General features: G+C 40.6%; 1 protein-coding gene across 1 annotated transcript in view; it reads left to right on the top strand.

The window, feature by feature from the left end:
* The first annotated feature begins 276 nt into the window (after nucleotides 1–276).
* The window catches only part of uevld (UEV and lactate/malate dehyrogenase domains), a 56182-nt gene continuing 33796 nt past the window's right edge, over nucleotides 277–22662 (top strand). Inside the window, exons 1-2 of the mRNA XM_039736201.1 lie at nucleotides 277–590; nucleotides 16240–16324. Coding sequence (XP_039592135.1) covers nucleotides 549–590; nucleotides 16240–16324 — 127 coding nt within the window. The 5' untranslated portion in view covers nucleotides 277–548. The remainder of the gene's footprint in view (nucleotides 591–16239; nucleotides 16325–22662) is intronic.

Below are 22662 nucleotides of genomic sequence, written 5' to 3'. Positions count from 1 at the left end.
TATATACTGAATAAATAAATGATTATGCTAATATAATTTACTATGTTAGCAGATTGCAAGGTACTCTGACTGTTTATTCTGTTCATCTTCGTGCACTTCAGTGTCAGGACTCCAAGAAGAGACTTGCATGACATGCATATGTTGCTACTTTTAGCCAATGAAGTAGAGGTCTACGTCGATTGATACATACATGAACCAATTAGAGTTCTCGAGCTGCCCAATCAGCATAAGGGCGGTCCCATTCCCCTTCCACCTACCTTCAAACGGTGACGTCACTGTTACGTCGAATAGCTGCTGTTTCTTACCTGCTCGTTTGGAGAATGAAGTAAAAGTGAGCGGTACACGAGTGTCAGTCTGCTTTTGTTTAACTCACCTACGAAGTCTGTACGGCATAAACTCGTCGCAATTTATAAAGGGTTCTTTTTAAAAGAAGCGGTAACTTTTGGTTTCGTGTTTTTCCGGGTGAGCGGGCTGATGGGAGTGCCGGAGTGTCGGCCCCTCTCCTAACTTTATTCGTTTATGCAGAGATCGACTTGACAGGCGATTCAATGGATCTCAGTGATGCGACTATCAAGAAGATCCTGTCCAAGGTTTGTAATGTTGTTTCTTATATGTGTATCCAGTGTATAATATGGCACTTTTAGGACAGTCTGTGTGTTTAATAGTTATTAAAATGTTTGGTTTTGTTTTGTACCATCTGTACTGGTGGGTAAGGCGAATGGCAGTGGTATACCCTGTGAAGTCAAACACTGTCGCATATAGCGCCTTATAAGTAGGCAAGTTGACACTGCAGCCTCTGTCAACAGTCGGGCAAATCGTTGAGTTGATTAGCCTTTAATTTACTTTGTTTATTGACAACAGCTCATCTAAAGTGAATATGCAAGCCCTGGCAAAAATGACACGAAACCACCACACTTGGAGGACATTCACAGATTTTTGCTTTAGTAGCAAATAAAAAAACAACAGATACAACACAAAACATTTTTTGTTTAATAGCTGAGCATTTTGGCTTTGTGACACATGCCTCACACAAATTTGATTATTTTCATTAATGACATTTTTTTTTTCGATCACATACATTAAAAACATGGAATCACTAAAGGATGTGGAAAAAATGATAAAATCATCAACTAAATAATTGTAATTAGTACTTCTCCATGGATTTTTCTGATGGCATGGACATTGTTTATGAGAAACGATATTCCACATCATGCTGGTTCAGGTTTTCTCGATTAGCAATTGACAGATCAGCCTAGAGCCTTATCATGGACCAATTTTTAAAAATTCCACCATAACTTTTCAATTGGACTGAAGTCCACATTGTTTCCTGGCCTTCTGATTGAGTTGATAATGCCTTTCCTGAACAAATAAATAAAAACTTTAACACTCTTTGCTCAATGGCAAGATACATTATCATCCTGAAAAATGTCCTCATCACCATTTCTATTGATGGAATGAGAAAAGTGTCCAAAATTTAAGTGTACGCCTGTGTATTTACTGCTGACCTAATGATTCTAATTACAGTGGACCCTTGACTTAAGAACTCAATTTGTTCGCGAGGGCTGGTTGTAACTCAAGTTGGTTGTAAGTCCAGACTATTTTTCCGATAAGAAATAATGGAAATACCCATAATGCATTCTGAACCTCCCTCAGCAACACTTACTTAACCTTTTCATAATAAAAAAGGGTTGTATAATGTGCATAATTTACCAAAAACACCAATAATTTTTCTAATGTACTAACCAAAAAGTTATAAAAAGTGCCTAGCCTACCAGAAACAACAATTTCATACTGTACTTACCATTTAAGTTGACATCTTTAGCTTGCAGGAAGGGAGGAGGAGGAGAATGAAATGGAAGGTGGCTATTGTTTGGTAGGAACTTCTTTATACAACTCTTTTCTTTGTAAAATTGTCGAGATGGATTTGGACATGCTGTACATATTCACGAGATCGGTCACATGAACGTCTCTCTCATATTTCCGCACAGTTTCCTTCTTTGTTTCAATTATGATCGATTTCTTTACCTTCGTTACCTTCTCTTCCTTCCTTAGCTTCTTTTCTAGCTGTTTTGGGGCCATTTCGATAGCAACTATCGAAATAAATTATATAAATCACTGCACTGACCGAAATTACGTCCACAAACACATGTATCTGGTATCCGACTGACGCTTAAGAACGCTCTCGGCTGTTTGTTTACTGTCGCACAAACGGATACGCGTGACCGCATTCGGGTCGTAACTCAAAACGTTGGTCATTATTCAAAACAAAAATTTTGGTCGTAAACCAAGTTGTTCGCATGTCAGGCCGGTCGTATATCGAGGGTCAACTGTATTACCATCGCCGGTGGTCAATTACCTGACCTGCAATCTCCTATCATACATGAGTGGAGAAATTAACTTCTTTTCCTCAGGCAGTCCGTCTTTATCTGTTTCTTTTGAGCAGCACCAGACAAAAGGGCCAGCGTCGTGTCCTGGGCCACAGCAGATCTGTGATTCATCGCTGAACGTCACTTTCATCCACACTTCATGATTGCTTCTCTTTAGTCCACTGTAACCTTATTTTCATCTGTTTAGATATTAGCAGGGCTGTGGAGTCAGTAGATAAATCCTTTGACTCCGACTCCTCTGTATTTAATATTCTGATGTATTTTCCATGTTGATTAAAGGAATGTAACATACACGTCATTTAACCACAGAACTACTGGCTAGGAAGCTGACTCTCTCTACCATATTGGCCAGATTAAACAAACGACAAGAACTCCTGAACACCCATCAGGCCATAGCACACACCTTCACCTACGTCATTACACTTGTTTATTATACTCAAATGAACTTGTTAAACACATTAGATCTGAAATAAAAACACTTTTTGTAATGTACCTTAATCCAGATTACAATACGTGAATGTCAGGTTGTATAATAGCTCAGTTGAACTTCACACTAGCAGTAACACAACTACAATCAAAGTAAAAAAGTATGTGACCCCTTGGGAATTATCTGGTTTACTGAATGAATTGGTCGTAAAAAGTGATGTGATCTTCATCTATGTCAGGGGTCCTGGAGGGCCGCAGTGGCTGCAGGTTTTTGCTCCAACCCAACGGCTTAATAAGAAGCTCTTATTGCTCAAGTAACACTTCTGCTTCACTTTAGTTGTCTCGCTCGTAACAATTTTGAACCCTTACTACTTATTTTAGTCTTAAATAGCTGTGTTTTTTGTTTTTAATTGCACCTAATTACCAATAACGTGCAAATGACAAAAGAGACCAGCATTTCTCCATTTAGCTTATTACCATTTACACCTCTGTGTGTATTTATCATGCACTGTTGGGTTTAATTAAATACTTGGAAGGAAAGCGAAGAGAAAAAAAGTAAAGGACTAGATTTACTTATCCATTTTAGCCTTCAGATCATTTGGATGATATCCTTAGACCTTAGAAAGGGGAAGAAAATATAGGATATGAAAATTACCTGCCATAGCAGAGTTAAAGCACTAACAAGCAATGAAATTAAATTATTGGCAAGAATTGCTTTCTAATTAAGCAACCAGGTTAGTACAAAAACCTGCAGCCACTGCGGCCCTTCAGGACTGGGATTGAGGACCCCTGATCTAAGTCACAGGTACTGATGATATACACAATGAGCTTAAGCCAGTGACACATAAAAAATTCCACTCTTTCATGCCTTTATTTTACAGACGCATTCAACGTTCACAGTGGTAGTGGAAAAAGTAAGTGAACCTTGGGATTTAATAACTGGTTGACCCTCCTTTGGCACCAATGACCTCAAACAGGCGCTTCCTGTAACTGCAGATCAGACCTGCACATCGTGCGGGGGGGGGATTTGAGCCCATTCTTCCCTGCAGAACTGCCTTAACTCTTCCATATTCTTTGGTTGTCTTCTGTGTATGGCTCTCTCTCTCTCTCTCTTCAAGTCATTCCACAGCATCTCAATAGGATTGAGATCTGGACTCTGACTGGGCCACTCCAAAAGGCCGAATTTGTTCTTCTGAAGCCATTGTGCTGTGGATTTGCTGCGATGTTTGGGCTCATTGTCCTGTTGCATCACCCAGCCTGTTCTGAGCTTAAGTTGATGGACAGACACCCTCACATTATCCTGGAGAATTTGTTGATAAACTTGTGAATTCATTTTCCCGTCAATGATGGCAAGCTGTCCAGGCTCTGATGCAGCAAAGCAGGCCCAAATCATGATGTTCTTTCCACCATACTTTACTGTAGGGAAGATGTTTTGATGTTGATATGCGGTGCCCTTTTTATGCCAAATGAAGTTTTGTTTGTTCCTCCCAAATAGTTCAATTTTGGTTTCATCACTCCACAAAACATTTTCCCAGTACCGTTGTGGAGTGTCCAAGCTCTCTTTCGCAAACTTCAGGCATTCAGCAATGTACTTTTTTGATAGCAGTGGCTTGGTGTCCTGCCATGGACTCCTTTCTTGTTCAGTGTTTTGCGTAGTTGACTTATGAACGGAGATGTTAGCCAGTTTTAACGACTTCTTCAAGTCCTTTGCTGTCACTCTAGTGTTCTTCTTTACCTCATTGATGTCTTTGCATTGTGCTCTTGGGGTCATCTTGGCAGGGCGCCCACTTCTAGGCAGAGTAGCCAGAATACCAAATGGTCTCCATTTATAGACCGCTTGCCTAACAGTAGACTGATGAATATCTCAAATTTTTGAGATGACTTTGTAACCCTTTCCAGCCTTATGGAGATTAACAAATCTCGATCGTAGCTCTTCAGACAGCTCTTTTGTGCGAGGCGTGACTCCCATCTGGATATGCTTCTTGTCAAAAGCTCAAACTCAAACTTTATAGTGTTTTTGATCAATCAAAGTCATTCTAGGCCACCACACCTCTGAACTCGTTTCATTAAATGGACTCCAGGTGTGCTAAATTCGGACCGCAATGAGCTTTGTAAAAAGTCATTAACTTAGGGTTCACTTACTTTTTCCAACCTTCAGTTTCACAGTTGGAATGATTTATTCAATACGGTCAAAAATTGTCTGAAAATCTGTGAGTCTTTAGTTATAGGAGACTGTGTGTGTTCATTATTGTGACTGACATGAAGATACGACCATGTTTTATATGGGAATTAGACACAAATAGAGGGAGAGAGAATTCCTAGGGGTTCACATACTTTTTTTACTTTGACTGCACTGGGCTTTATTCATACACAAGAGAAGTATTTCGTCAGGACTATTGTTTGTGAAATGGGACATTTGAACTTGCTGTATTTTTTTTCATCACAATTTAAATTTATTAGGAGTCGGTACATTTTGGCTGACTCCGACTCTACAACCCTGGATATTAGTGCTGGTTTTCATTTGGCTTTTCTAAACCGTGCCCTCCATAATTTTTGGTGCAAAGACAAAAAAAAAAATAATGTTTAAAAAATGGGGGGACCTTGGATCAAAAGTGTAGTTGTTTCAACGTGGTGTGACTGAAATGTACGCATGTCTGAATTGATTTGTAATTGTAGAGCAGAGCCGGAAAGCAAGGAGCAAGTGTGTCTTTGGGACAAACATTATGGAGGGCACTGTGTGTTTGTCCCATTTCATGCGCCTGATTTCTTACAGTTCTGTCACAAACTTTGACTTCTGTTTCCGCCAATTTGCTTCTTACCTCTTTGGTTGCGCATTTTTGATTTTGAAGGCCTGTTGCTTTGAGTTTTCTATCCTAATACTTTGGGCATCTTCCTTGGTTTACCCGTATGCTTCCCTTTTATAACATCCCCATTTTGTTTATACCTGCGCCAAATTTAAGACACAGCTGACTGGGAACACCGAACGTCTTTTGCCACACGCCATGTTGGATTTCCTTCTTTAAAGGAGTTTTATAATCCTTTCCATTGTTTCGTTTGACAACTTTCATTTTGGGGCAGTGTTTCCTTTCAATTAGAGAAGTCTAAAAGCTTCTTAAGGTTCGTAAAGACTCTCTTTTAACTTAATTTATGGATTTTTTTTTTTATTCCTTTTATATGTGGATTACTTGTTGCCAGCGTCTGGTGAAAATTTCACGTCTGTAGCCCCATTAGAAATATATTTACTGAGAAAAACATTGACGTGTTCAATACTTGTATATAAAAAAGTGTTTATGTGTATATATACAGTCGGCCCTCATTTATTGCGGTTAATCAGTTCCAGACTCCACTGTGATAAATTAATTTCCACGAAGTAGGATTCTTTATTTATAAATCGAATATTTTCACAGTTAGAGCATAGAAAACCTGTTCCTGTTCCAGAACCCCCCGCAAAAGGTGAAAATCCGCAAAGTAAAAGCCATACGTGTATATTGTTATTTTTAGAGTGGCACGCTTGGGTCACAGATTTGCACAGAAACACAGGAGGTTGTAGAGACAGGGACTTTAAAACATTGCAAACAAACGTTTGTCTCTTTTTCAAAAGTTTAACCTGTGCTTCATGAGAAGACAGAGATGACAGTTCCATCTCACAATTAAAAGAATGCAAACATATCTTCCTCTTTAAAGGAGTGTGCGTCAGGAGCAGAGAATGTCAAAGAGCAAGAGATAGAGAGACAGAGAGAGAGAAAAGCAAGCAATCAAAAATTAATAGGGCTGTTCGGGCTTTTAAGTATGCGAAGCACTGCCTGACAAAGCAGCTGCAAGAAAGGGAGCAATGTAAAGGTAGTCTTTCAGCATTTTTTTAGAGGAGCGTCCGTATCCTCTAGGCCAATGTGCAAACAGCCTCTCTGCTTACACCCCCTCCGTCAGGAGCAGAGAATGTCAGAGAGAGAGAGAGAGAAAAGCAAACAATCAAAAATCAATAAGTGCTGCTCGGGCTTTTGAGTATGTAAAGCACCGTGCGGGAAGCATGTCGTATATCATTGAGGAGTTTTAATTAATACGTACTGTAAGTACTCTGATTGGGTAGCTTCTCAGCCATCCGCCAATAGCGTCCCTTGTATGAAATCAACTGGGCAAACCAACTGAGGAATCATGTACCATAAATTAAAAGACCCATTGTCCACAGAAATCCGTGAACCAGTGAAAAATCCGTGATATATATTTAAATATACTTACATATAAAATCCGCGATGAAGTGAAGCCGCGAAAGTTGAAGTGTGATATAGTGAGGGATCACTGTATATATATGTATGATGTATGCACGTGTATATGCATTCGATGTGTTCTAAAGCATTTTTTATAATTTAAAAAATAATCTTGCTCACACTGGCGCCTTTAAATTGTAGTTTTCGGGCACTGAGGTCAAGTCAATTTTTATTTTCAGAGCACATTTAAATTAACAGAAGTTGCCCAATGTGCTGTACAGTCTACATAAATACACCAGTAAGTATTGTGACAATAAAGAGTCTTCAAATAGAAAAAAGGTTTGGGGATTGTCCCCATATATTGTCGCTCAGACAAATGAAATAAATGAAGCAATTCAAAATGACTTTTCAGTACAGAATTGAATGTTTTACTGTAGACAAGATGGCGCTTTTATAGCAGAATGTATGATAAGAGAGGAAATGGTCGGAAGTTACGATTGGAGGCGGGAAGACAGAACCAACGTCATCAGGAGTAGACAGAAGTAATGGATCGTGGAACCAGAAGTGACGTCATAGCGGCCATTTTGGATAGTCCCTTGTCTCGCGAGATTTCACTCACCTTTAGGTTCTTTGACTGCCTCCAACTTGCACGTGTGTGACAGTATATAGATACAGTAAAAAATACACCAAAATATATAAATCAATAAATTAAAAAAGCAGTTTTAAAAGCTAAGGCAAAAAGATTTTTCTAATTGGATTTACAAGTGACCGATACCGATACAGCCATTTTTGAATCCAAGACAGTTGTTGATTAATGATCCATGTTAAAGGGCAGGCTCAGTTATAGGCCGTATTTGGGACCCCCTGGAGGTCGTAGCAAAGGAGAGAATGGAAACAAAACCGTGTGCCATTATAGACAAAGCTGCACATCCTCTCTGTGTCACAACAACACTGAGGACTTTCAGACAACAAATTAATCAGCAGAAGTGAATCAAGAAACGAGACTGGGGGTCCTTTATACCAACAGCAATACACCTGCATAGCACCTCACTGGGACTGGGACTGGGACTGGGAGAGCCAAGTCAGAACTTTCCTTTCTTTATAATTTTCTTGCATTATAGTTGTTTTAGAGCGTGTTCAGACCAACGTGTGTATGTATTTATTTGTTTTTTTATTTGTTTGTTTATTTATTAATGTTTTTATTTAAAGAGTTTCTGTAAAAAAACAAATTTTCCCTGAGGACAAATAACATTCTATCTAATCTGTGTCTTGTGATTGTACACACGCTGTAAAATAGCTTATACATTTCATTTTTGAACAAGTAAAAGCTTGAGTATTGATCCGCCTTCTTCTGTGTTTCCGTTGCATGTTGTGGACAATAAAAGGGATCTGTAAATGATCATTTTATGGCATAGTCCTGGTTCTGTTTTTTTATATCCTAGGTAGGGATCAACAGGGCAGAGTCACTATCCGTCATACAGGTCAGGGTCTGTAAAAGGAAGTAGACAGGTCTCTGAATATCTTGTGTGTTCTCTAAATCGTTCTTTGTGTTGCCTGTGGTTTAGTTCCTACAAATCCTATGGAATGGTCACTTTCCAAACATAGCATATTTTATTACAGCAGTGTGTGGTGCAGTCCTTTACAGGGGGTTATTGAGTTAATGTCCAAGAAACTTCTTAATGTGGTAGCAGTGCTACTATACAGGACACTTTCTTCATTACGGTATTAAAAGTTCAAGAACACCCAACTATACAGTAGATGCCAATTTGAATAGTGAATAACACACCTAAGGACACCTAGCGGAGGCTAAGGTTAATGCATTTAAGCCAGGAACTACTTCTGTACTACAAAGGGTTATGGGAATTGTGATCAAGCTACTGAGATTTACACTCGGAAGCCACTTTATTAGGTACATATTGCCAGTACCGGGTTGGACCCCCTTTTGACTTCAGAACTGCTGTAATACATCATGGTATAGACTCAACAAGGAGCTGGAAACATTCCTCAGGGATTTTGGTCCATACTGCCATGGCAGCATCATGCATGCACATCCATGATGCAAATCTCCCGTTCCACTGCAATCCCTACTGGATTGAGTTCTGGAGACTGTGGAGGCCATTTGAGTCCAGTGAACTCACTGTCATGTTCAAGAAACCAGTTTGAGATGATTTGAGCTTTATGACATGGTGCGTTATCCTGCTGGAAGTAGAAGGTAGGGAGACTGCAGTCATAAAGGGATCAGCAACAATACTCAGGCTGTGCCATTTAAATAATGTTCAGTAGGTACTAAGTGGCCTAAAGTGTGCCAAGAAAATATCCCTCAGAACATTACACCACCAGCACCAACCGTTGATACAAGGCAGGATGGATCCCTGCTTTCATGTTGTTGACGCCAAGTTCTGACACTACCATCCGAATGTTGCAGCAGAAATCGAGACTCGTTAGACCAGGTGACATTTTTCCACTCTTCTGTTGTCTAATTTTGCTGAGCCCATGTGAATTGAAGTCTCAGTTGCCGGTTCTTAGCTGACAGGAGTGGTACCTGCTGTGGTCTCCTGCTGCTGCATTTTCAGGGTTTGACCTGTTGTGCGTTCAGAGATGCTCTTCTGCACACCTCACTTGTAACGAGTCCTTATTTGAGATCCTGTTGCCTTTCTGTCAGCTCCAAACCAGTCTGGCCGTTCTTCTCTGACTTCTGTCATCAACAAGGCATTTTCGCCCACAGAACTGCTGCTCACTGATATTTTCCCTTTTTTGGACCATTCTCTGTAAAACTTAGAGATGGTTGTGCATGAAAATCCCAGTAAGTCAGCAGTTTCTGAAATACTCAGACCGACCCACCTGGCACCACCAACCAGGCAACGTTGAAAGTCACTTCAATCAAGTTCCCTATTTTGATGCTCAGTTTGAACTTTGGCAGGTCGTCTTGACAAGGTCTACAGGCTGAAATGCACCATGTGATTGGCTGATTAGATATATACATTAACAAGCAGTTGATAGATAGATAGATACTTTATTAATCCCAAGGGGAAATTCACATAATCCAGCAGCAGTATACTGATAAAAAAAAAAAACCCAAAAAAAGAAATATTAAATTAAATAGTAATGAAAAATGAAAAAAAATAAAAATAAAAAAGCAGACAATAACTTTGAGTAATGTTCGCATTTACTCCCCCGGGTGGAATTGAAGAGTCGCATAGTGTGGGGGAGGAACGTTCTCCTCAGTCTGTCAGTGGAACAGGATGGTGACAGCAGTCTGTCGCTGAAGCTGCTCCTCTGTCTGGAGATGATCCTGTTCAGTGGATGCAGTGGATTATTCATGATTGACAGGAGTTTGCTTGGTGCCCGTCGCTCTGCCACAGATGTTAAACTGACCAACTTTACTCCTTCAATAGAGCCTGCCTTCTTAACAAGTTTGTCCAGGCGTGAGGCGTCTTTCATCTTTATGCTGCCTCCCCAGCACACCACCGCGTAGAAGAGGGCACGCGCCACAACCATCTGATAGAACATCTGCAGCATCTTACTGCAGATGTTGAAGGATGCCAACCTTCTCAGAAAGTATAGTCAGCTCTGACCTTTCTTACATAGAGCATCAGTATTGGCAGTCCAGTCCAATTTGTCATCCAGCTGCACTCCCAGGTATTTATAGGTCTGCACCCTCTGCACAGTCACCTCTGATGATCACAGGGTCCATGAGGGGCCTGGGCCTCCTAAAATCCACCACCAGCACCTTGGTTTTGCTGGTGTTAAGATGTAAGTGGTCACACCATTTAACAAAGTCTTTGATTAGCTTCCTGTACTCCTCCTCTTGCCCACTCCTGATGCAGCCCACAATAGCAGTGTCATCAGCGAACTTTTGCACGTGGCAGGACTCCGAGTCATATTGGAAGTCTGATGTATATAGATTGAACAGGACCGGAGAAAGTACAGTCCCCTGCGGCGCTCCTGTATTGCTGCACACAATGTCAGACCTGCAGTTCCCAAGATGCACATATTGAGGTTTGTCTGTAAGATAGTCCACAATCCATAACATCAGGTGTGAGTCTACTCCCATCTCAGTCAGCTTGTCTCTAAGGAGCAGAGGTTGGATGGTGTTGAACAGGAGTACCTAATAAAGTGGCCGATGAGTGTGTAATTGAAGTGTAAAACCTGGAAAAATGTTAAATATCCAAGAGTAATCTGGGATAACTTCGGTTTAACAAATGAGAGGAGACCATTGAGACCACCAAGCTCATTTGGTCACCTGTGTTCTTCTTCCCCTTAGTCCAGTGATTCATTTGGGATCTTTTTCAGTACGGCTTGCCTTGATGTGTTTGGTTTTTATGGTGAGCATAACTGCCTACAATACCCTAGATGAGGCTTCATAATATTATTGGATTATGTTTGCACAAAACTTCCCTGTTGCAGTTATTGTTTTCTTTAGTAGCTTTTGCTCAAATTTTGCCATATTTAACATGGATGCGCTACAGGAAAACTTTCTTATAAATACAGTCGTATGGAAAAAGTTTGGGAACCCCTCATAATTCTTTAGATTTTTGTTTCTCATTGGCTGAGCTTTCAAAGTAGCAACTTGCTTTTAGTATCTGACATGCCTTATGTAAACAATAGGATTTCAGCAGTGACATTAAGATTATTGGATTAACAGAAAATATGCAATGTGCATCATAACAAAATTAGACAGGTGCATAAATGTGGGCATCCCAACAGAAATATGACAATACTTAGTTGAGCCTCCTTTTGTAAATCTAACAGCCTCTAGATGCCTCCTATAGCCTCGGATAAGGGTTTGGATCCTGGATGGAGGTATTTCTGACTATTCTTCATACAAAATCTCTCCAGTTCACTTCAATTTGATGTCTGCCGAGCATGGACAGCCTGCTTCACATCATCCCATAGATTTTCGATGATATTCAAGTCAGGGGACTGTGACGGCCATTCCAGAACATTGTACTTTTCCCTCTGTATGAACGCCTTTGTAGATTTTGAACTGTGTTTTGAGTCATTGTCTTGTTGAAATATCCAACCCCTGCGTAACTTCAACTTTGTGACTGATGCTTGAACATTATCCTGAAGAATTTGTTGATATTGGGTTGAATTCATCCGACCCTCGACTTTAACAAGGGCCCCAGTCCCTGAACAAGCCACACAGCCTCACAGCATGATGGAACCTCCACCAATTTTGACAGTAGGTATCAGGTGTTTTTTTGGAATGTGGTGTTCTTCTTCCGCCATGCCCAGTGCTTTTTATTTTTACCAAATAACTCCATTTTTGTCTCATAAGTTTAAAGTAATTTGTTCCAAAATGAATCTGGCTTTTCTAAATGAGCATTGGCATACAACAAGCGACTCTGTTTGTGGTGTGAGTAGAGAAAGGGCTTCTTTCTCATCACCCTGCCATACAGACTTTATTTGTACAAATTGAGCTGAATTGTAGAACGATGTACAGATACACCATCTGCAGTGAGATGTTCTTGCAGGTCTTTGGAGTTCATCTGTGGGTTGTCTGTTACCATTCTCACAATCCGCTCATATGCCACTCCTGTATTTTTCTTGGCCTGTCAGACCTGAGTTGGTTTAACAGCAACTGTGCCTGTGGCCTTCCATTTCCTGATCACATTCCTTACAGTTGAAACTGACAGTTTAAATCTCTGAGATGGCTTTTTGTAGCCTTCCCCTAAACCATGAGACTCAACAATCTTTGCTTTCAGATATTTTGAGACTTGCTTTGAGGATCCCATGCTGTCTGTCACTACTCAGAGGAGAGTCAAAGGGAAGCACAACTTGCGATTGACCACCTTAAATACCTTTTACCACTCATGACTGGACACTCCTGTCTATGAAGTTCAAGGCATAACAACCAATTTGGTGTTGCAAGTAATCAGCATTGAGCAGTGACAGGCATTCAAATCAGCACAATGACAAGGGGACCCACATTTGTGTACAGGCAGTTTTTTTTACATTTGATTTAATTTCATACGACTGAATACTGCTTCACTAAAAATCTTTGTTTGGAAAACACCGCAGTGCTCAGATGTTCCTAGGAAATGAAAGGCATACCACTGTTATCTTTTTTTTGTTGAAAGTAGAGTCAATTATTACACAGGCTGAGAGGGGTTCCCAAACTTTTTCATATGACTGGATATTGCCTTTGTTTGGAAAAACCAGTGACACTATAATGACCAGTACGATTTTTTTTTTGTTCTGACCATTTTCTAGATGACTGTATAGTTATGAGAAGTCATGCTATTTGACATATCAATTTTTCAGATGAATTCTTCATAAAATAAATGTCTACCTCTCTTGACCCCTTTCGAGCATAAGGGAAATCATACAATTTGAAAGAGAAGATGCTGGTTATGTACAGTGGATTCAGAAAGCATTCAGACCCCTTCACTTTCTGCACACTTTCTTGTGTTGTAAATTTAATGTAAATGGATACATTTGCCATTGTTGCCCATCAATGTACACTTGGGGATCTATACAGGCAAAACAGAAACAGAAAGGTTTGAAAATGTAGTAAAACTCAATAACTGAAACCTCTTATTCATATTCTATGGTCGACATTTAATCGATGTAAATAATCACCCCTGAACAACCAGGCAGGAGGAAGCTTGTCATTCATCTTTATTTCTTTTTTGTGAAAATGGACGAAAGGTTGGGCAGCACAGTGGCGCAGTGGTAGCGCCGCTGCCTCGCAGTTAGGAGACCTTGGGTTCACTTCCCGGGTCTTCCCTGCGTAGAGTTTGCATGTTCTCCCCGTGTCTGCGTGGGTTTCCTCCCACAGTCCAAAGACATGCCGGTTAGGTGGATTGGCGATTCTAAATTGGCCCTAGTGTGTGCTTGGTGTGTGGGTATGTTTGTGTGTGTCCTGTGGTGGGTTGGCACCCTGCCCAGGATTGGTTCCTGCCTTGTGCTCTGTGTTGGCTGGGATTGGCTCCAGCAGACCCCTGTGACCCTGTGTTCGGATTCAGCGGGTTGGAAAATGGATGGATGGATGGATGGACAAAAGGTTTGAAAATGTATTAAAACTCAAAAACTTAAACCTCTTATTCATAGAAGTATTCAATGGTCGACATTTAATCGATGTAAATAATCACCCCTGAAGAACCAGGCAGGAGGAAGCTCGTCATTCATCTTTATTTCTTTTTGTGAAAACAAACATCCCTGCATCAAACGGAAACACAGGAGGGATGATTCCTGTGCGGAAGTACAGAGTCCTAATTATGCCCACTCAGCTTGCTTAACAGATTTGCATATCTCAGTTATAATAGAAAAGAAAACATCTTATTGGACACAAAAATACCACAAATTGATCACACAGTGCTTCACTGATTTGTTAAACCACAAAACCCGTGCACGGGGTAACTCACATTCCTTACTCTGATTAGTTGAAGCCTCATTTTCCCTTTACCTTTCACAGCATAGTCGACAGTGCCAATCTCCCTCAGGCAGCCTGAAGCTTGTCATTTAATCCCAAGTGAACGCCGAAATGTTATCACATACAAAGTTTGTGTTTTCTTTCACAGTTCAGACCCTAAATTCAGTGCTTTGCGTAAGCCCCTCAGTTTTCAGTCCTTGGCGTCAGTCCCATTCTACCCTAAAGGATCCTTTCAAGCTCCATTAAATAGGATGGGAAGTGTCTCTGAGCGGCCATCTTCAGGTTCCTCCATGAATGTTGTATAGTTTTTTTTTATTCTTTATTTCTCCTTATACAATCTCTTGTATTAGGAATTTGTTAGTTTTCGCATACCCCTTGGAGTCAGAGCGCAGGATCAGCCGTTGTACAGCGCCCTAGGAACAAGTGCAGGTTAAGGGCACAGCAGTGTAGGATCCCCTTTGGCAGTAACAGGGATTTCAACTGGATTCCGGATACCAGCGCCAATCCTTAGCCTCAGGACCACCACTCCGCCTCCACTCTGGGTTTTGGCTGCACCCCTCAAGGACACTCACAGACTTCTCCTAAGGCTACTCCAGCGTTGTCTGGGCTGTATGTACAGAAATGCAGGGGTCTAAATACCTTCTGAATGCTCCGTATACATCAGCTAACTGTTTACTGAAGGGGCTCAAGGTCTGCTGTTATGGATTAGCAAACATCAGGAGACCATTGCTTGCCATATAAGTGGGAGAATATTCAAGTAATACCATTTATAAGACGGCAGTTCTTTTAAAGCAGTCATGTGAGTCATGACATCTTGAGTGAAGGTGATGTTCAATGTGTCAGTGGGTCATTACTGAAGTTTAACTCTTTGAGGGTTGAATATTTTTTCCAAAAAAAGTTTTTCTGAAAAGCACACAAAGCAACGGTTTGACACAGAAATCAACATAAAACATCAACAACAACAACATTTATTTCTATAGCACATTTTCATACAAACCATAGCTCAAAGTGCTTTACATATTAAAGAATAGAAAAATGAAAGACACAACTATAAAACAAAATAAATCAACATTAATTAACATCGAATAAGAGTAAGGTTCAATGGCCAGGGGGGACAGAAAAAAACAAAAAAACTCCAGACGGCTGGAGAAAAAATAAAATCTGTAGGGATTCCAGACCATGAGACTGCCCAGTCCCCTCTGGGCAACATCTGTTGCTGCAAGCTGTGGCCGCCAGTTTGCCATCTCTTGTGGCTTGAGTCGCTCACGGGGGGCATGACAGCTGGTAGGAATGCGTGGCAGACTGGCTGCCAGGCTGTCTTCATGTGGCTTGGGGGGGGGATTTGGTGGCTACAGCACTGGCGATGCTGTGCATTGCAATCTGGTATATACATCTTGTCATCATAAGTGGCAGTCCTTCCATGTAACCATCTCCGTAGGCACGTCAGCTACACAAGCGAGTTCAGCACCATGATCAGCTTAACTTTTGTTTTCAGTCTTGATCTCCATATCACTAGCAGATTCCAATTCAGTGATAATATGCAAAACATCATCCATGCGGTATTTTGCTTTGTGCTCTCGCTTCAATCTGTCACTAGATGTCGATGCCATTTTTGCTGTTCTTTGCTCTGCGCTACACACATGAGTGCAGGGAATCTCCAACAAACCAACGAAGCAAACTTTGCTTCTAGCAAACTAATCTGTAACGGTGGGTTTGGTCACCATTTACAGTTGATTATCTATTGACAAAAGTTGACATCAACCCTGAAAGTGTTAAATGACTGTCTTATGTATCAAAAAATGAGACGTTAACATATTTCTTTATTTTTTTTGTTTCATTCCAGTATAAATTCAGAGACTTAACCATCGAAGAGCTCCAAACGATTCACAAAACCAATGCTAGGCTCCAGCCATCAGTGGAAACATACAGTAAGTAACACAGCCTGCCATCTGCAGGGACACATGGCATTGGTTTTGGGCTATGCCACTGCTTTTATAGAATGTGGACCTTCTTCCTCCTCTGTTTAGATGGGCTTTCCATTTTGGTGTAGTGTGCTCCACTGGGTTTATTTTTGACCTGTGCTTGATCCTGCCTGCACAATGCTAAATTTGAATTATCAGATTTTAAAAATGGGTGCCACACAGGTAGCAGTACTGCCTCACAGTAAGGAGATCATGGATTCGCATCCCGGGTCCTCCCTGTGTGGTAGCGCTCTGAGTAGTGAGAAAAGCACTACATAAATGTAATGAATTATTATTATTATTTTATTACCGTGTTTCCCCGAAAATAAGACCGGGGTCTTGTATTAATTTGTGCTCCAAAAGATGCACTAGAGCTTATTTTCAGGGGATATCTTATATTTATTCATGTACAACAATATACATTTATCTAAATACAGTCATGTCATCTTCTTTTGGAATATCGTTATAACTCTCCACATTCAAACCCTGAATTTCTTGCTACTCCAGCCGCTTTTAGGATTCCCCAGGATTGAGGTGCATACTTCGATGTTTGATGAACGGTTCGATGTTGTGAAGCAAAATGCTGACATACAAATGTATTCATATTGCCTTTATAGTCAAGCATCACATATTCCCAAAAGTAACGACATGATACATCGTAAAAGTCTACTGTATCGTCTTTTTTTTTTTTTGCACCTTCACAGTACCATCAGAACGTATGGTGGCGTATTTGAGCCACAGAGAAAAAAAAATAAGGATATAATGAAAATGTCTGTTTTGTGATTAAAGGGGAAATTTCCTCTGTAAACTTGAAATGTCCACTTTAACTTCGTAGTTTACTTTGTCTTTCAATTAGACCGTCGTAAGCGTCATCTTAAAACCGACCCAGTTGTTAATTGCTATGCGCTTCTGGAGCTTCCCACACCACACAGAACTCATTAACTTTATGATATTCCAGCTCTCTGCATATTTAGAATTCTTAGATTTATACTTGATATCACTTTCATGATGAAATGCATTAAAATATGTATGTTACATTTTACAGATAAATCGATATCTTGGTTTAAATAATGAATACTGCTAATAGTTACACTTATGGGATGGCACGGTGGCAGTGCGGTAGCGCTGCTGTCTCGTAGGGTGTCATGTTCCTTGTGATCCCTGCCTTGACTTTGCATGTTTTTCCTGGTGGGTTTCCACAGTGTGTTCAGTTTAGACCATGAAGGTCTTTGGAGATTTGGTGAAGCTACAATGACACCAGATGTGTGTGTGCTTGTGTTCACCTTGCGATGAGCTGATGCCCTGTCCAAGGATTTTGTTTCTGTCTTGCGCCCAATCCTGCTGGAATGGGCGCATTCCCTAATTGATGGATGTAATCATTAAACATCCTGTTGAGAGATATTGTGGCAGGGTGTCCGTGGAATTTAATGGATGTTTCGGGCACATGCGTCACATCACGTGAAGTATAAACCTGGCCTTAGCTGCCTTACTTTTCAGCTGATGATATTGACTAGGGTTTAGTTTTAGGGTAGGGCTTATATTACAGAGCAGTCAGAAAATCATGCTAGGGCTTGTTTTCGGAGTAGGTCTTATTTTTGGGGAAACACGATATGTAAATAGTATCTGTTCATTTTAGAGTGAAATCAAGCAGTCTTTATAGAAGGTTATTCCTTGTGAGTACAGTTACAACCTGTTTTACCAAGTCAACAGGAATAACATGCTGTGAAGGCTAGGGGGTGCCAGTGAGCACAAAACACAAAGACACATAACAATAAAACAGGTTGTTTTCTTCTATTCTTCTCTCTCTTTTCCCACTGCACTGCCCCCCTCCAGTTGAGTGTTTCCTTCCTTCCTCCTAGGTCTGACGTGGTCTCTTTTATCACAAGAGTACTTTTGGTGGCATGACGTGGCCACTTGGAAGCACTTCCAGGTCACAAGAAAGCCAGAGAGGCCCTCCCCCAGCAGCGCTCTCTATTGTACAGCAGGGTGCTCCTCCAGACTCCCAACTCCTATTCAGCCCTGCGGGCATTCAAACTGGCACTCCGTGCCATCCTCTACTGCGAGTCCTTGTATTCTTTGGGCATCCCGTCCAGTACAGACATCATCAGATGTTCCGGCCAGGTATTGCCACCATTTAATCCAACTCCGGCTAGAGAGTAATTAAGACACTCTATACTAATAAAAGGCAAAGCACTCACTCACTCGCTCAATCACTCACTGACTCGCTCAGCCCGCCCGACCGACCGAGTGGGTGGAAGGCTGAAAATTGGCAGGCTCATTCCTTACAGCTCACTTACAAAAGTTGGGCAGGTTTCATATACTTTCGTATGCTGTATACTGCCATAGCGGGCAGCGCGGTTGCATCTTGCGTCTTGCATCATCACGCCTCCCAAGTAATTGAGTGCCTGCCCATATAAGGTAAATATTCGTGGGTGAAGGACTGTGCTTAGCATATTCATAAGTAAGGCTGCTGCGCAACTCAGCACGCCTCCCATGTAATTGACTGCCTGCCCATATAAGGCCATTCTTTGCTGCGGTATGTTCATTACTTTCCTTGCTTCGCCAAGGAAGTAGCCTTTTCACGGCTTCTACACTGTTTTATAAACGAACGACATATAACAAAGTCCTTTTTCCTTGCTTCGCCAAGGAACCAGCCTTTTTAATTAATCCACGGGTTCTCCGCTGTTTTATTGTTAATTTATTACGATTGTTACTGTTATTGATTTGTTACGATTGTTATAGTTATTGTGTAGGTATTTTACGCTTAGTTTACTGTTCAGGTACCCATTTCCTTTATTTAATCCGCGGCTTTTCTGCTGTTGTTTTCTTCGTTTATTACGATTATAGTTCTTTGATTCCCTTTCTTTGCCTGACTACCTGCCCATATAAGGCACTCTGCAGTTTTTTTGTGAAGCAGCCTTTACAGTGCTTCTTCGCTGTGTTATAAACAAACGCCATATAAGTCCATCTTTTCTCCTTGCTTTGCGGTTCTCTACTGTTTTATTGTTCGTTTATTACGATTGTTATAGTTATTGTGTAGCTATTTTTGACTTAGTTTGCTGTTCAGGTACCCATTTCCTTTATTTAATCCACGGGTTCTCCACTATTTTTTTGTTCCTTTACTACGATTATAGTTATTTATTGATTCCCTTCTTTGGCTGACTGCCTGCCCATATAAGGCGCTCCGCTGTTTTTTTGTGAAGCAGCCTTTACACAGCTTCTCCACTGTTTTATAAACGAACGACATATAAGGCCTTCGTTTTTTCCTTGCTTCCCCAAGTAAGCAGACTTTTTATTTAATCCATGGGTTCTCCGCTGTTTTATTGTTCGTTTATTACGATTGTTATAGTTATTGTGTAGGTATTTTATACTTTGTTTACTGATCAAGTACCCATTCCCTTTATTCTTTCAACTGTACCCCTATTAACATGTCTATCGAGGTGATCACCATCAATCAAAGAACTATCACTTACAGAGTGGTGTCCAAGCCCGGAGATGGCGCCTGCCTTTTCCATTCTCTTTGTTACATATTGCACGGACATATCAGGCTCACTTTTGATATCCGTAGGGACATTGTGTCTTATGTATTAAATGACTGGGACAGGTTCAAAGTGTGGACTGATGACGGTACAGGAGATAATTATAGTACACAGGAGCACTATAAAAGTGAAATGCTTAAGCCCTTCACCTATGGTTCTGCATGTGAGTTGATGGATGACAATTAATAAGTCTCAGGGACAAACACTACAAAAGGTTGGCATTGATTTGAGGCAAGATTGCTTTTCACATGGCCAACTGTATGTTGCATGCTCAAGAGTAAGCTCAGTGCACAGCTTGGTCATATTACAACCGGAGGGCCGAACTGACAATGTGGTATACAGAGAGATCCTTAACAAATATTTTTTTATATCTTTTCCCTCACTTTAAAAATGTTTACTTTTTTCATAATAAAAATATTCGGGCAGTATTTCACCGCTGCGAAGCGCGGGTATTTTGCTAGTTGAAATATAAAATGAATTCCAGTAATAAACTGTGGTGACACATCCAATGTTTGTCACAGTTATGAACTTATTTTACCTTTTCACCACAAATACACTAAAAGTACAGGTCAAATTTTGTTACAACCAAGTGCCAGGGACCTAAAAATATTCGTTGTAATGAAACTTTTGTAGTAATGAGATTCTGTATTTGTTACTATAGTGCTTTCTTTAACTTGCGTCCAGGCGTTTGCAATCATTTCAATAGCTTCTTTCACGCGAATTGTAACCTCCTGTCTACAAGTTATGCTGATGAGAATTTTTCTCAGCATTTACTCACGATAATACACTTCCAGGGTGCGAATGATGCCCAGATCTAATGGCTGAAGCACTGCCGTGCAATTGGGTGGCAGGAACTCAACACGAACATTATCTAAATGTGGAGGTATGCTGTGGGCAGCACAGTTATCAATCAGAAGCCAAATCTTCCTTTTCTTCTTCATATTGTGAGGTTTCTGGACTCTTTTGGGACCCCCACCACCCAACAGGATGACATGCCGAAGTGCGTCCCGAAGCGCGATTGCTGCGTCTGTGGAAGATTGTTTGTCCGTTGCCGGGGCAGGGCAACAGCAGGCTCACAACGCTTCAGTGAAGCACCACAGAAGCAAATCATAAAAGATCAGGGTCGCGCTATAAGTCCCTGTCTTGCATCCCAAAACACGAAGTTGAGTCTGAGTACTTTAGCAAAACCAGCTTTATTCAGCTTGAAACAGGAACAGCACGGTTATTTATTGTAACGTGATCTGCCGCTCCCCTATACACAGACACAGCACTCGGGCAGGGTTGTGGTTCGGTTAGTGGCCAAGTAATCCTGTCCCCTGCATTTACAAAGTTCCCTGCATCACCATTGAGATCTTTTTGGAGTTGCATTGGCAGCAAGCCGCTACAGCGCTGAGAGCCTGCTGTTGCCCCGGCAACAGATAAACAATCTTCCACAGTCACAACGATCGCACTTTGGGACACTCTTCGGTGTGTTGTCCTGTTGGGGGGAGTCCCAAAAGAGTTTAGAAACCTCACAACAGTGACTTTGCATTTTCTTGAATGAGTGGCGCACTAATAGGAATGTTTCTTGAACGAGCATCACTGAACCACATAAAAACAGCTTTTTCGATGTCTTCAAAAGCAGCACTGAGGCCCAAGGTTTGCAACCCGAGACTGCTCTTCTTTTGTTCAGCATTTCAAGAAAGTTGACAGTGTCGATGTCGAAATTCCGAATTCACTGGCAACGTCTTTTTTTCTTTTTGCCGGAATCGAGAGTCTCAAAAATTTAAAGTTTTTTTTCTAATTTGAACTGTTCTCGTTTTTTCGTGTCTGCCATTTCTATAGGAGGCAATGAGTTAAATTCCAATGGATGTTGATGAGCAATAAGCAAAAGGTATCACTGAAAACCACCCAAAACAAAAACAGCAAAAAAAAAAAAAAATATATATATAAATACTTTTTAAAAACCACACTTATATTAAGTTAAAAAGTGTTCTAAAAAGTAAAAAATAAGTCTCTCGTACATCACTCGTAAAATGAAACGTGGGTGCTTTTACTAAGATTTTAAGAAATGTTTTTTGAATGTTGATTGATAAAAAGCGCCCACGCTTTTACGAGTGATGTATGAGAAACTTATTTTTTTTATATATATATTATTTTCAACTTTTTAGTCTTGTGTTTGTTTTGGTATAATTTTGTAATCGATATTTTAACACTTCATTTAATATTTTTATTATCTGTTAATAGCGCCATCTGTTGGTGAAATCTTGAAGTATTCGTCATGTGAAAATTTCATTTCTTAATTAACATGGATTAATTGATCAATTAGTGAAACTTATAACATTAGGTTATTGATTTGTGTATTGTCATCGGAAGTGAGTAAGTGTGCAAAATTTCAGAAGTGGGTGAAATATCAATGACAAGATTTGTACCAGACAACAAACAGGTGAAGTTAAAAGAACCGTGGTAATAAAAAACAATACAAGGAAAGTTCGAAGAAAGAAAAAATTTACAGTGTTTGTGTTCGGGGATCATTGTGCACAACTGACCTGCAACCACAGAACTAACTGCTCTGTGGCTGATTCATTTGGTCACTTCGTTGTGTAATGAAAGTATCTGCTGAAAGTATTTCACAGTCACGAGATTTCTATTGACTCTGTCATATGGGGAAACTGTTGGGACTGTAACAATACTTTATTGTAATGAAAATTTCATTGTAACGACATTCATTGTAACGGAATTTCACCTGTAGTTGATAAAGGTACGCCACAATGAAATGGGCTTGCA

This window comes from Polypterus senegalus, chromosome 1, assembly GCF_016835505.1.
Source record: "Polypterus senegalus isolate Bchr_013 chromosome 1, ASM1683550v1, whole genome shotgun sequence".
NCBI lineage: Eukaryota > Metazoa > Chordata > Cladistia > Polypteriformes > Polypteridae > Polypterus > Polypterus senegalus.
This window is presented reverse-complemented; position numbering and strand designations above follow the sequence as displayed.